We start from the raw sequence: 15903 nt of genomic DNA, 5'->3' as shown, positions 1-15903 counted from the left end.
TTACAAAATTCTTCATATTTATTTAAATCTGACTTTTTCAGACACAAGTGTAGTAACGCAGGATTGTATAATTCTTAAATCGCTAGGTAGATGTGTACACATTGCGAAAGAACATTGTTGCTTTTCTGTGTAAAGTTGTTTTGTGTTTGATTCCTCAAAAACTTAAAAAACGAGAAAAGAAAGTCTCAATTCAAATGAAGCTGGCTGTATAGATTTAAACAGAAAGTCAATTCACACACGCGCGTCACCTGATCCGCCAATGCAAAACTTTCTTTTCGCACACCTAAATTAAGATGCATGAAAGCAAAACATAAAATTTGTTTTCACAAACATGTTTATGTTTGCGCAAATCTTAAATTCACAGACTCTGGTTAAAAGCCATTCGTTTGTGGATATAAAACTGAATATACAGCATTATTAGAGCTTGCATGACAAAGCGTGCATTTGCAAATAATTGATACTAATTTCATCCCATAAAAAACTAATTGTCTCAACACATTTTACTCATAACATGCTGTGATAGTTGTAGGAGCAGGAACACATAAGTAAGCACATTTTGTATTTATTTGCACTTACATAACACAAAAAAAGGTACATTCACTTTTTTAAATAGTGTTTTTCTTGCTATAGGCGGTTTCTGAATTTTTTAGGTGCCCAGCTGAATTTCACATCAATTATTAAAGCTAGAGGTGAAGGGAAACCGAAAAAGTAGCATTAATAGCATTGTTTATGTGCATAATCATTGATCTCGCTGTATATAAGTGTGTGTTCATTTATGATTCATTGTTATAACTGTAATTGAAACATTTATTAATTAAATTGCTGCAGGATTCTAGCTGGCCCGTGCTAACCTTTGCATTTCTGCTAATAATATTCTGTGAACAAAATCCCATCACAGAGTCAATCGTACATACTTTTTATTCCATATGCAGTTCAAAGCCTCTGATATTCCCACTGCTGCTTTTGATTCTGCTACTTAACGAACCGAGATGATTAACACTGGAAATGTGTATTCAACCCTGCCTGAGGGATTCATAGGAAAGTGATGTCAGGAGAAAACATTTCTCCGTTTCTGGTGTAATTGAACATATTTAATTAGAAATAAAAAGAATGATGAGTAGAATAAAAATGAAACAAAGCTTAAAAGCAACACAAACTGCATTTACTATGCGTTTTTAATTCATATTAATTTCTGACATCAACTGAGTGATGGACATGTTTGCTTTCCTGTTCACTTCCTCCTTTGAGAATTGTAGATAGGTTGCCAATCACAATATTTATGTGCAGCCTCAAGGTCTGATGAATAGAAGATAACCTGACTGTGGGGAAAAGCAATATAGGTCACTTTTATTAGATGCACCAGTATATCTTTTATATACAAAATCATTATATAATTATACATATATATATATATATATTTATATATATATATATATATATATATATATATATATATATATATATATATATATATATATATATATATATATATATATATATATATATATATATATATATATATATATATATATAATCAGCCAATCACATTGCACCAACTCTGTGCATTTAGGCATGTAAATGTGGACAAGTTGTTTAATGTTGTATTTTGTCAACATGTGTTTTTTGCTTTATTACAAACGTGTGGCAAATTTCGCAATATACACATTAAACCACAGGTGTCAAATCCAGCTCCTGGAGGGCCGCAGCTTTGCACAGTTTAGTTTCAACCCTAATTAAACACACCTGTTCAAACTAATTGAGTCCTTCAGGCTTGTTTGGAACCTACAAGTGATGCCGCTGTCACACTAGAGTTTGAGTTTGTGAAATTCTAACGTATGGCGACAAAGGACGGGATAAAACAAGATAATTAGACAAAACGAGTTACTTTTCCATATTTTACATTTCTGTACAGAGAAGTCACGTTTGGATCTTTGATTGGTCTCACACAGTCACGGGATGCGATTTTGCAGGTCAGAGTTCACCAAGTTTGAACTTTGCAAAGCAGTGAACTGTGAAACTTGCCGCACAAGTGTACGTTTCCGATTTGCCGCATTCGTGTGCGTATGAATGGAAGTCTATGGGGAGAAAAGTGCAGTGTCACTGTGGCTTGAGTATGTTGAAGCACGGCTTGAACTAAACTGCAGACCTGTGGCCCTTTAAAATATTCACTGGACACCTGTGCATTAAACTAACAAAAGATAGAGTTAAGCAGGCTTTTGAGTGGCACTGAAAACATTTTTATTTTGTATATCCTGCATTTTGTGTTCTGACGAGCTATAAACTCTCTGTGGTCATTCATGGCTGCTTGCTTCACAAAACATTTTCTTCATGCTTGTTTGAAACCTACAAGTGATGCTGCTGTCACACTAAAGTTTGAGCTTGCAAAATTCTGTCGTATGGCGCTGCGAAAAAGGATGGGATAAAACGAGACGAATAGACATTTAAAAAAGCAAGCTATTGGTCCATATTTAAAATTTCTGTACAGAGAAGTCACATTTTGATCTTTGATTGGTCTCACACAGTCACAGGATGCGATTTTGCCAAGAGTTCACCAAGTTTGGGCTTTGCAACGCAGTGAACTGTGAAACTTGCCGCACAAGCTTGCGTTTCCAGTCTGTCACATTCGCGTACATATGAATGGAAGTCTATAGGGAGAAAAGTGCAGTGTGACCGCGGCTTAGGTATGTTGAAGCAGGGTTGGAACTAAACTGCAGACCTGTGGCCCTTTAAAATATTCATTTCACACCTGTGCATTAAACTAACAAAACATAGCGTTAAAGAGGCTTTTGAGTGGCACTGAAAAATTTTTCTTTTGTATATCCTGCATTTTGTGTTCTGACGAGCTATAAACTCTCTGTGGTCATTCATGGCTGCTTGCTTCACAAAACATTTTCTCTTTAGTCTCCCTGCCTCTCTCATTTTAAAATGAAAAGTTCATAGTATGAAGAGACATAGTATGTTTAATATATGCTTTAGATAGAATTAAGGGAAAACAGTGTTCATTAGGAAACATGGTCAATCAAAGTCTGCCTGAAGCATGCATAATAATGAACCCAAGTGAATCAACAGAGTCTGTGTTTTGTTCTGATTTTCCTGTTTTTCTTTGGGATTTTACACTCGTTGGAGTTACATGCGGCAAGGAAACAATGTTTTTTTAGGCTCATGATATGTTTTTTCCATGTACTTTTACTATTCAGCTATGCCAAGGTATATTCAGATTTTCATTCTATGGCATATAAAGTTCAAATGATCCAAACTCAGAACTAGCAAGGTGTACTTAAAGAAATGTCTATTGTTTATTTATGATGGCAAAAATTAGCTGGTAATGTGTGTGTATGTGTGTCTCAGGGCGGACTCTGTGTATGAGGATATGAAGCAGCGGTATGGCACTCAGGGCTGTTACCTGCTCAAGATAAACTCCCGCAGCGGCAGCACTGGTGCGGATGAGCAGATGCCGGACCCCTGGAGTCAGTACTTGCACAAGACCAGCATACACAACCCTGTGAGTGTTGTTGTCATTGTAAAGTCTGCTTATTCTGGACAAGAACTAGAAATTCAAAGATGCTTGGGTGTTTTGACCATATGTTTACATGTTCCTTCAATTGTGACCAATATTTAAATTATATATTTACACTTGCATACCATCTAAAACATTGCTCATTCTTAAAGATCCTGTGAAGTGCTTTGAAATATACAGTTTTTATTCAAAGTTTGATGTAATCTAAACCGAAACACTATGAGAGGCTAGGACATAAAGTAGCTCCTCCCCCTTTTAAAAAAGTGGTGTTATATCACCGCTCTGCCAGTGAGAGTGGTTGAGCTCAAGTGCATCAAATGAAAGCAAACGAGAAGCGTCTTGAAGGGTGCGGGCCATTTCAGATACAGAGACTTTGATTGGATATGATGTGATGAGAAACTGAAGTATGAGGTGACGTGAATAAAACCGTTGGTCCATTAGGGGCGAAAGTGAAAATCTACAAGCTTTACATGTTTATATCCGTTTATATATCCTTTAAATGTGAATTTTGTCACTGTCTTGGAGCACACTAGCTATTAGATATCCTAAAAATTTATGATACTGATACTATCATCTAAAAAAACTTTATTTCATGGAACCTTTAATTTTTTTTTGAATGAACGTGAAATATGCTTAATGCGCACTCTGTAACTGTACAGATTTTGCCAAACATCACCATTATATTGAGGTAGATTGGAAGGAAAAGGGCAATCATTGCAGCATGCAAATATGCTTCAGTTATTGTGTCCTTGATCATTCAGAAGAGATCAGGGAGCATATTATGGCAGACTTTTTGATTATTTTTTATGACTAACTATTATTATGATTATTTTATTATTTTATCCATGTATACTGCCTCCACACAATTCCACTTGAGAATTATATGACGTCCTTAAAATCTCACAACTAAAACACAACTAAATTTTAAACACTAATTTATTTAAGTCAGACCAGCAGCACAAAAATAAAAAAAATCACAAGGTGATAAACCATCTGAATAATATATTCAGAAGCAAAAAAGCAAAAACTAAAATTGCTTCAGGATCATAAAAGTTAGTATTTAACCTTTAAACATGTTCCTTCACAGATTGAGTATGAAAACTAGTGACAATATACAACAAACACAACTTTATGAAGTAAGTAAATAAATGAAAGTAATCTGTATTACCATTCAGAATCAATGTGGTGAAACTCAGCACCAAAAAACTGCTATTATAGACTGACCACAAAATAACCACAAATTAAACATGGTATGTCAGCAACTTATGGAAAGTAAGCTGTGTATATTTAAAATGTAAAATCTGCTGTTGTATCCAGCTATTAAAATATGTAAAACAATAAAAATAAAATAAATCCCAGCATTTTCTGAGCAATACAACACTAAACATTTAAATAACGTGTTTGAAATATAACAGAAATGTGTCGATGTCTACTAAACTAATTAATTTTGTTATACAGATAACAAATGTGTGCGTATTTATTTGAAACAAAAAACATAGTTGTGTTAGTAATAGTAATTAATAATAGTAACGATAATAGTCTTAATAGTTACTGTGGTTGGTGGCATCCTCCAATCCCACAATGCGTCACTGCTGTAAACAGGAAGATGTGGGATAGACTGCAGCCAAAATTAATTAACTTACCAAGTAATGGACAAACGCATCATATTGTAACGGTAATGGAGTTACTATATTTAAAAAGTAATGTGTTATAGTATTAGTTACTGTCAAAAGTAATGCCGTTACAGTAACATTATTAGTAATGCGTTATTGCCCTTAAAGTTTCAAAAAATAGCTAAATGTATCTGTTTTTTCCTGTTTACAGTGTAATAGAAAATATTTGGTCTGCGTCACAGCAAAAAATATCGAACTTGGTGACAATCGCCTGTACATGGAGCCTATGATATACTTCAAAAGAAGAATAAATGAAATGCATTTAAATAACTTAAAGACATGGAAAAGATGACATTTATAATATTTATAAAAATAATACAAATAATTATAATAATAAAAAAGGGAAATCAATGCATTCAAGCACTAAATTAAAATGAATAGAAATTTGAAAGAGTGACATTGTAAAGATGCAATGTTCTAGAATTCATAGATTTGGCTGAATGGTAGGTTAGGATTTGTCAGATAGTTATGGAAACTGGAATGTTTCTGATGTTTAATTGATGATTTTTTTTTTATCTATTAAATTTATTTTAAATATGAAGTGACCTTGGGTTGATCTGCAAATTTATTTTTTTAAATTTTATTATTTTTAAGCACTTTTTTTTTTTCTTTTTTTTTTTTTTTTTTACAAAGTCAGTTTATTAAACTTGGTGAGTTGAGCAGAGATCAAGGTTTTATAGTTTGCGATAATTAAAACAATGTTTTCTCTTTTCAAATCTGAATTACCAGTGGAATTGTTGTGATGGATTTCAAGAGAAACTGATTTTGAAAAACAAATTCAAACATTTTTCAACTCCGGTGCTGTTTCATAGGAGCTGTATGAAGAATATGCAGTGAATAATGTAACTGAAAACAACATCAGCGCAGAGGAAGATGGTCTGGAACAGGCAGTTAGAGGTAAGTCTAGTCCAACATTATCAGGGATTTTGTTTTAAAGCTCTTATTGATGAGGAGGAACATCTGATCAACATCAAACATCATTCCTCATGTTTGTAGACGGTGTTTCAGACACTCATCCTCTTCAGCTTGACTCACCGTCTGACGCTCTCAACGACGAGAGTCAAGCTGAAAATATGACGAAAGCTCTGAAGCAGACCAGTGTGAGCTCTAATAGCAGCCCGACTCCCAGAGGAACCTGCCTGACACTTAATGACCATGACCACATCCGGCAGTTCATCCAGGAGTTCACCTTCAGGGGATTACTGCCGCACATTGAGAAGAACATTCGCCAGCTCAACGACCAGGTACACAAACGGCACACTATAGGGGATTAATCTTAGGTGTTTGCATGTCTCTTTTCAGACAGTAATGTATGTTTAGAGTTGTATTTTGGGTCCGTAAGATTATGTGAGGGTTTTTGTAATAAGTCTCTTCTGCTTAGCAAAGCTGCTTTTAAAGTATTTGATAAAACAGGGCTTTAACATTTCGAAATATTATTTACATTTATAACAACTGTTGTCTGTTTTAATCTTAAAATAGCAATTATTTCTGCAAAGTAAATGTCATATTTTCACATTGTCTTCAGTGTCACAGTATTCTTTATAAATTATTCTAAATATTCTGATTTGCTGCTTCAATTTTTATTAATTGGGCACTTAAACTGAAAGCTTTATAATAATTAATAATGTGGATGGAATGTTGATGTTGTAGTCTTTGATAATGTCTTTAGAGTTCATACGGTCATGGAAAACCTGGAAAAGTCATGGAATTTTCACATGGCATTTTCCAGGCCAGGAAAAGTTTTTGAAAAACAGAAAAACCCACAAGGTTTTGGAAAAGTCATGGAAATTACATTTACATTAAGTAATTTATTCACCTGATGGGTTTTCGCAGGTAAGATTTCACCAAGCTTGAACTTTCGAATGCAGTGAAATGCGAAACTTGTCGCACGTGGTTGTGTTTATGGTCTGCTGTATTCGCATGAATGGAAGTCTATAGAGCATTGTGATCGCGTCTTTATAATAGAAGTAGTTTTACCAACTATTACTAGTTTAACAAACTATTAACATTATGTAAAATTAGCTATTTATTATTAGTGCTGTGTAAGCATCATCTATTTTACATAAATATAAAATGAATTAAAACTATTGCATGTTTTATGATATTCTGTAATAAATTTAAATGTTTCTTATGATTTTTCCCATATATGTAGACATTTTGGTAGTAAATATGTGTATGAACCCTGTGTCTTGAACAGCATGTGAAAATTTTATAAATAAATTGAAGTTTTTTACACACACGTGCACTAACACACAATATACATGGATTAAAGGAAATTTTCTGACTGAACTTTATTTTTTCAGCCCACATTTTTCAATCAACACTTTATTTTTTGTTATAAACAGCTGAGACCAATAGAGTTTTCACTTGAGAATGAAATTGTCATTAAAATGTACTGAATCTGCCTGTTTACTGCAGAAATCTGGTATTTATGTGATGTATTTCCATATTTTAATAGGCACCGAAAGTCTCAAAATACCTAAATGTGTGTGTTTTTTCCTGTTTACACAGTCCAAGAAAATATTTAATCTGTCACAAAACTAATTGGTCACAATTAACAGTAAATAAAGCCTATGATGCACAAAAAAAATTAAATATTAATATTAATAATAAAAATAAAAGATAAAATAAATGAATTCAGAGCCAAATTAAAATGAAAAGCAACTTGAAAGAGTGGGTAAAATTGTAAAAATGGAGTATTCTAGAAAATCTGGTCTTACAGTAGGGTTAAATACAGTTAGTCAGATAATTAAGGAAACTGGAATGTTTCTGAAAAAAAAAAACTTTAATTACATTTTTGAACCCAAGTAACCTTGGGTTGATTTGCAAATGTAATTTTACTGTATCATTTTAAACTACAGTTTTTTTTTTCACAGTCACTTGCAGAGATCATGGTCCCATTTATATATATATATATATATATATATATATATATATATATATATATATATATATATATATATATATATATATATATATATATATATATATATATATATATATATATATATATATATATATATATATATATATATTATATCTATATATATTTGGTATTGCCTTGGTAGTCAAAAATGTACATACAACTTGTTAATTGTGTGTAGTTTATTTTTGACCTCACTTAGAGTAAATTCATAATTGATTATAATAGTTGTCTATACCCTTGTTTACTTCATTCAGCTATTGTTCTGTTCTAGACACATCTTCCCTCCATTCACACATTATTTTCATATTAAAAAAAAAAAAAACATATCTTATTGGCTTCAAAAGGTACAAGTTAAGGATCCATTAAGTTTATTTTCTACGTTTTTCACAGGTATAAATTCTTCCATTTTTATGTGCATTTTCAAAAACATCTTTTGACCATTTTTTGGCTTTTGTTTTCTTCAATCTGTCTTTCTAGCTTGTCTCCAGAAAAGGTCTGAGTCGATCTCTCTTCTCCGCCACTAAGAAGCTGTTTGGTGGAGGGAAGGTTCCAGAGAAGAGCATTGCTGAGCTGAAAAACACTGCAGGCTTGCTGTAAGTCACTTTGAGGGCACATTAAGGACAGTCATTTTTAGGTCTCTCCAGAGATGCTCAAATGAATTCAAGTTAGGGCTCTGGCTGGGCCATTTAAGAACAGTCACGGAGTTGTTGTAAAGCCATTCCTTCGTTATTTTAGCTTAGGGTAATTGACTTGTTGGAAGGTGAACCCTCTCCTCAGTCTGAGGTCCTGAGCAATCTGGAGAAAGTTTTCATCCAGGATATCCCTGTATTTGGCCGCATTAATCATTCCCTTGATTGCAACCAGTCATCCTGTCTCTGCAGCTGAAAATCCCCCCCACAGCATGATTCTGCCACCACCATGCTTCACTGTTGGGACTGTATTGGACAGGTGATGAGCAGTGCCTGGTTTTCTTCATCACACCGGTTACAATCAAGGACAAAAAGTTCTATCTTGATCTCATTAGACTGAACCTTCAGGTGCGTTTTAGCATTTTAGGCTTTCATGTGTCAGGCCACTCTGCCATAAAGCCCCGACTAATAGAGGAAGCAGTGATGGTTGACTTTCTACAACTTTCTCCCCTCACCTGACTGCACATCTGGAACTCCACAGTGAGCTTTGGGTTCTTCTTCACCCCTCTCACCAAGGCTCTTCTCCACCGGAAGCTCAGTTTGGCTGGACGACCAGCTCTAGGATTGGTTCTGGTCATCCCAAACATCTTCCATTTAAGGATTTTATAGGCCACTGTGCTCTCAGTAACCTTTTTTATCTTAGTAACATTAAGTGCAGCAGAATATGATATTTCAGTTTTTCTTTTTTAATTAATCTGCAAAAATGTCGACAATTCTATTTTTCTGTCAATAAGGGGTGCTGTATGTACATTTAATGAGGAAAAAATTTCAAGCAAATGAATGCAATATAACAAAAAGTAAAACATTTTAAGGGGGTCTAAATACTTCCATGTTCACTGTAAATTGAATTTAACTGATATCATTATTGCAACACATATTGTTGTTCATAAGTCTGTATCTCCGATCTATAGTGGTTTATTTTTGTGGTTTTGTGATCTGATTTTGAGCTGTGTGATCTCAGATATCCCTCTGAGGCGCCGGAGCTTCAGATCAGGAAGATGGCTGACCTCTGCTTCTTGGTCCAGCATTATGAACTGGCCTACAACTGCTATCACACTGCCAAGAAGGATTTTCTGTCAGACCAGGCCATGTTGTATGCGGCCGGAGCGCTGGTGAGGGACTCTAGCAGTGTTTTTGTGGTTAAGAGAGTGCTGAAGTCTCCTCAGACTGACTGTTAGGTGCGTGTTTGTGTGTATTTACAGGAGATGGCGGCTGTTGCTGCTTTTCTACAGAGTGGAGCGCAACGGCCGTACCCCGCTCACTACATGGACACCGCTATTCAGACCTACAGAGATGTCTGCAAGTGAGAACACACATTTCCTCTGAAAATCAAGCGGTTTTGTATATATTATTTGTAAATATATATATTTTTTTTGTTTGTGTCATAGAAACATGCTTTTGGCTGAGAGGTGTTGTCTTTTAAGTGCTGAGATTTTGAAGAGTCAGACGAAATATTCAGATGCTGCTACACTTCTGATCAAAATGACCAGTGAGGTGAGCTCAAATCTCAATTACAAAATGTCATGTTCAATGAACAGTCTAACATGTTTAAATGAACCTCATTCCCTTGACTTCCTCTTTCTGACAGGACTCTGACCTGCGCAGTGCACTTCTGTTGGAGCAGGCGGCTCACTGCTTTATTAATATGCGCAGTCCTATGGTCAGAAAGTTTGCCTTCCACATGATACTGGCCGGCCATCGATTTAGCAAAGCTGGACAGGTATGAGCACAGATACAATAAAGATGTTTTCCCAATGTCTACACTTTCTCAGCGCATTACAAAAAGACTGAAAAATTACTTAAGGTTATGTGAAATAATGCAAAATGAGAATTTCAAACGCTTTGAAATCAAGGTGAAGCTGAAATCCTATTTCTCAGTTTAATTTGATCCTTCAAGAACCATCATTTTTGCTTAAATATTCAACACAGGATTCCAGTAGGCTTGGATGATTCTTGATGAGGTATATGAGGGATTTTTTTTAAATCATGTGAAAAGTGTAATGCTTGAAATAAAATATAATAATGCAGAAATTCTGTATGCAAAAAGATTAAACTAAATCATTTATACAAAAGAAAACTAAGTATTGAAGTAGCCTAAATACACTAATTTTAAATAAGAATGAAAAAAATAAAAAATAAACTCAAAAACATTTGAACATGGGCTTAGTATGTATTTCTGGCTTTTTTAAATAAACATATAAACATACAAAAGCATAAACAAACATGATTTGTTATTTGCAGCACAGTTTTCAATGAATATAGTGTCAGCAGATTTTAAACATTAGGAAAAGAAAAAAAAACACAAATGTGAGGGCATAAAAAACACTTTTTAAATAATTAAATAAACTAAATGTCCTGATAGCAAGGGTAGTGTTTAGATGCTAACTTAACTATTCACTTCTCAAGGCTGTCATTTTAGTCCTTTGCAGTGTTGACTTTGTCAATGAAAACAAGAAGAAAAATATTTGGTGCCTAATGGATATGAATGTGCGCGACCTTATCCACTCTTTAAATTGGTGAACCAGTGGAAAAATGAATTTAGTTAGTTTATATCTTTTTGACTATGTTTTAATCTCCTCGTTTTTATCCACAAAATTGCATGCTGTTGTAGTCACTGTTAGGATCTAATGATCAGGGTTCCCACACTTTTTGAAAGTACTTGAATTTCAGATATATGAATTCGAGGCCTGGAAAGTTCTTAAAACAAACGTCCTTGGAAGTGCTTGAATTAAATTTTTAAACAAACCAAAAATGTTTATGGAGCTATTTCAATAAATGTGCTGTGCTGCTGCTAAAAACAATAAAAAATTAAAAATTAAAAAATGAGAAATTCCTATTTAAAAAATCTTAATCATGCTGTTAATACAGTACAAAACAGTGACAAATAATAGACATTTGATTAACAATACAGAAACCCCATTTGAATATAACCAGTATTGAATTCAACTAATTTTATTGAAGTTCTTTGAAAATGACTTTAAAATGGTCAACATGGTCTGACATTTCTATGTAAATATTAAGTGTAAGAGAAATGTTAGGTACTGTATCTGCAAACTATAACTTATGGCTCGTTTAAACTGACTGGTTCAGTACGGTACGGGTCACCTTTACCAGGCTTGCGTTTCCACTGCTAAAAGGGTACCAATGGTACTCTTTTGATGGGCGTGGTGTACGACAAAAAGTTTCAGTCAACCTCATTTTCACTCGAGAAAATGTCTACAGTAAAGCTGTACGGGTCGTTCCATATCATATGAGAAGCACTTCTCACAAAACAGATGCTTTATACACATAAATACTTCTGTATAAATGTTATTACTAACTTTTCTATAAACGTGTTGATTATAACTGCAGATCAATGATAGTGTGAAATAACCTACTGTAACCTTTGCAATTATATAAAATAAATAAATAAGTGCAACATATATGAACACAGACAGACCCTCTGATATTTTACCAATTAAAGATAAACTACACATAGCATACATTTAGGCCTTTATTTAGGTTCAAAAACAACACAAAATAGCCTACAGTCAGAGCAGACCTCTCATTTGTGTCTTTAATCTTTAGCAGCACATGTAACCTCTTGTTGGAGAATAATTCCATCATTCCCAGTTCATAATAGTCCAAAAGGTGATGATAATAGTTAAACATGGCAGTTTGTTCACATTTGCTGAAAAAATATTGTTCTCCTTTTTTTCCGACTTCTCCTTTGTTTTTTTGTGTGTCACTCTCGCTTTTGTCAGTTTCTGACAGGATAGAGTTTCAAAAGCACAGCAATAATCAAGCGCACGTTATTATAATCAGCTCAAGAAGATTGTTATTTCAATTATAGATATGCGGCGAGCGCAAGCAAGAAAGCGAAACCGCTCGCGCTTTAGACCGGCTTGTAAAAAAACTACGGGGCACAGGGTAAAATCTGCTCGTCTTCTTGGCTTTGTGGCTGTTCATCAAGACGACGACAAGGTTTGTTTGAGCCCGGGTCGACCATGGCTTGTTATTATATGTATATATAATTCCGTATATATAATATATGTATATATAATGTATATATAATTATATGTAATCTCTCGGCTGTATATTTAAACCATGGCGGTTCCTTTGTTTTTATTCTGGCTTGTAGTGCGAGCAAATGACGTATCTCTGTAAACCAATAGCGTTCAGCTGTGCGTCTAGCTCTGCCTTTTGAAACCCTTTCTTGTGTTCGGTACACCTTTTGTCAGTGGAAATGACCATAAAAGCGTACCGTACCGTACCATACCATACCATACCATACCATACCATACCATACCATACCACTTAGTGGAAACAAGTCTTTACTTTGCAGTGGCAGGAAAGTTGATTTTTTTATTTTTATTTATTTATTATTTTTATTATTATTATTTTTTTTTTTTTTCATTTTTTTTTTTTTACTCGTTATTTGTCAGACAAATCCATAAACAAATGCATGTTTATTTTGGAAGTATAAATATTTGGAAGTATAAATCCAAATGGTTTTTACATCCTGCATCCTTATTCAAACCTTTAACCTGTGTCTCCTACAGCGTTTAAACACGTATTTTTTTTAAACTGACAGCAGACGGTAAGAATACCTGCCTTAGCATTTCACTTCTCGCTAGAAGACCAGTCGAGCATTAAAGAAACACCTCACAAAATGATACATAATAAAGCATCAGAAATATTTTTGACATACTTGAGTATGAAACATAAATTTGGCAGGAATTATACTTTATCACTTGAACATAACATTTCAACAACAAGACAATATGAAATTATTGGGATTAAAGTGGCTATTACGATTACAGTAATAAATTTAATAATGGCACTGCTGGGGTATGAATTACAAAAGTGCTTGATTAAAAAATTAATGGTGCTTTAAAGTCTTTGAAGGTGCTGAAATCTGGTGTCCATGAATAAGTGAGAGTCCTCAATGAGATCCACATCGTCCTGTCTTCATCTAGGGGAAAAAAATAATGTATGTTTGGTCGTATATTTACTTTTTTATTGGGATGAAAGAGATGTTTGGTGTTTATTTTATATAAGGCTAAAAAAAATTATAAAAATGACATGAAAAGCCTGCTAATCGCCATGAAGAAAAACAACCGCTTATGGAGTGCGAAATGCAATCTATTCTTAAGTTGGCAGAAAGACTGTTTACACAGTCAGATGTGCTTCAATTGACACCTGAAAGCTGATGCCGCTTTATCAGCTGTGAATGCAGTGGAGTGTGGCGGTAACATGATGAAGTGCTTTCACAGACTCAGACATGCTCTTTATTTTTTCTCTCTCTCTGTGTTCCAGAAGAGACATGCATTGAGATGCTACTGCCAGGCCTTGCAGGTGTATAAAGGTAAAGGTTGGACACTGGCTGAAGATCACATCAACTTCACCATCGGCCGGCAGTCCTTCACTCTGCGGCAGCCGGAGAACGCAGTGGCCGCTTTCAGACATATTCTCATCAACGACAGCAAACAGTCCGCAGTCCAGCAGGCTGCTTTCCTCAGGGAATACCTCTATGTGTACAAGGTCAGCATGAACATTTGCTTCTCAAGATTAATAATTATAATGTCCAATCTAACAGAAGTCCATGTAAAATCTGTTTATGTCTGGGATATGTGTTTGATAATTATTTCATTTTCAATATCTGAGGTAAACCATCTTCTACCGCTTTCAGGATTGCTCTAAATGTCACGTCAAATTGTATACAAACTCACAATGGTAACAAAGAACACTGAATAAATTAAATCAGAAGCATCTTAGTAACCCTAAAGTTACAAACTGTAGTGAATGTGCAAAAACAGTCAAGATCAATAACTAGAGTAGTGTCCAATCCAACAGAGGTCAAATCAAAATAATAATGTTAGCACCAGTATTTTAGTCTTAAGAATATATATAAGCTGGTGTGCTTCAAAACAGTTGCAAAAATCATAATTTGAAGATATAAACATCCAAATCTGGTTGATTCAGAAATAGATCAACAATTTTTTTGACGTCATCTCATACTTCAGTTTCTCATCAAATCTTCTGACCAATCAAATGCTTTCTAGTATCTGACATGTCCCTGCGCTTTTATAGACCTTTTTCTTGGCCGCTGCATGGAGGACGCCATAGCGACCAGCGTCTTCCGGTAGAATGTTTAGAACTTCCATTTACAGTGTTTACAACGGGTTAGTTGCACTGCAAAAATGGGTTTCAATAGTGTTTTGAGTGGATTATGGAGAGTTTTTGTGATGCACGACTTTGAAAGGTGTGTGTTAAAGCCGTTGTAATCTGTCAGATGTGGTTCAAGCGCGAAAGAAAAACGTTCTCCTAGTTCACGCGTCTGCCATCAGAAATAAAGTGTGTGTTCCCGACCTGTCAGCTGTAAGCTCAGCGGCTCTTCAGTGCACGCACACACACACACACACACACACACACACACACATACACACACATACACAGACACACATACACAGACACACAATACTTCAGAGCATTATAGAGCAAACCCGATTACTGGCATGAAACTTAACAGGTATGTAAGTCATGCAATTTACAAAAATGACCACTAAAAGTCTGTTACTGATACTATGCTGGCTGATTTGCAAGCTGATTCTAATTGTGAGCCATTTATGTTTCATTTAGTTAGTTTGCATTGTGTAGTATTTACCATGGTATGTGTTTTTCTGCTATTTCAAAACGTCTCTTTATTTTTACTTTGTGCCATTTATTCAATCAATGTGTTAGTGGGACAGTAGAGGCTATGTTTTTGTGTAAAACAATATGGTGAATTACGTTAGTTTGGGTTAGTTATATATTTAAAAAAAAGGGAAAATGTTCACTTTAGCTATGACTGGACTTCATTTAAACAGCACAAGATGCCATCTCACACCTAGGGAAAAATGCCTCGCAGCAGTTGTTTTCCATCCTATTTGATCGCATTTTTTAAATAACCAGTCCAGTAGGTGGCGATGATCGACATCAGTATTTATTAAAAGATGTTAAAAGCAAATAAAAAAGATTAAAACTATCGTTTCAAGCTGTCCAAATGTGTGTTTATATAGACTTTAATGGTCTGTTTGTAAGCATTCTGTAGTTTTGTTATTTGGCTGTAAATGTTGT

The 15903-nt window shown here is 34.6% G+C and overlaps 1 protein-coding gene across 4 annotated transcripts in view; it reads left to right on the top strand.

The window, feature by feature from the left end:
* The window catches only part of trappc8 (trafficking protein particle complex subunit 8), a 173322-nt gene that overhangs the window by 36685 nt on the left and 120734 nt on the right, over nt 1-15903 (top strand). For all 4 annotated transcript variants that reach the window (XM_056480723.1, XM_056480722.1, XM_056480721.1 and 1 more), the window contains 9 exons: nt 3349-3502; nt 6003-6087; nt 6187-6434; nt 8594-8709; nt 9767-9917; nt 10008-10108; nt 10194-10299; nt 10394-10525; nt 14104-14328. In XM_056480723.1, the coding sequence (XP_056336698.1) occupies nt 3349-3502; nt 6003-6087; nt 6187-6434; nt 8594-8709; nt 9767-9917; nt 10008-10108; nt 10194-10299; nt 10394-10525; nt 14104-14328 (1318 nt within the window). The remainder of the gene's footprint in view (nt 1-3348; nt 3503-6002; nt 6088-6186; nt 6435-8593; nt 8710-9766; nt 9918-10007; nt 10109-10193; nt 10300-10393; nt 10526-14103; nt 14329-15903) is intronic.

Source organism: Danio aesculapii, chromosome 20, assembly GCF_903798145.1.
Source record: "Danio aesculapii chromosome 20, fDanAes4.1, whole genome shotgun sequence".
Lineage (NCBI taxonomy): Eukaryota > Metazoa > Chordata > Actinopteri > Cypriniformes > Danionidae > Danio > Danio aesculapii.
The sequence above is the reverse complement of the archived record's forward strand: the minus strand, read 5'-3'. Positions and strand labels throughout refer to the sequence as shown.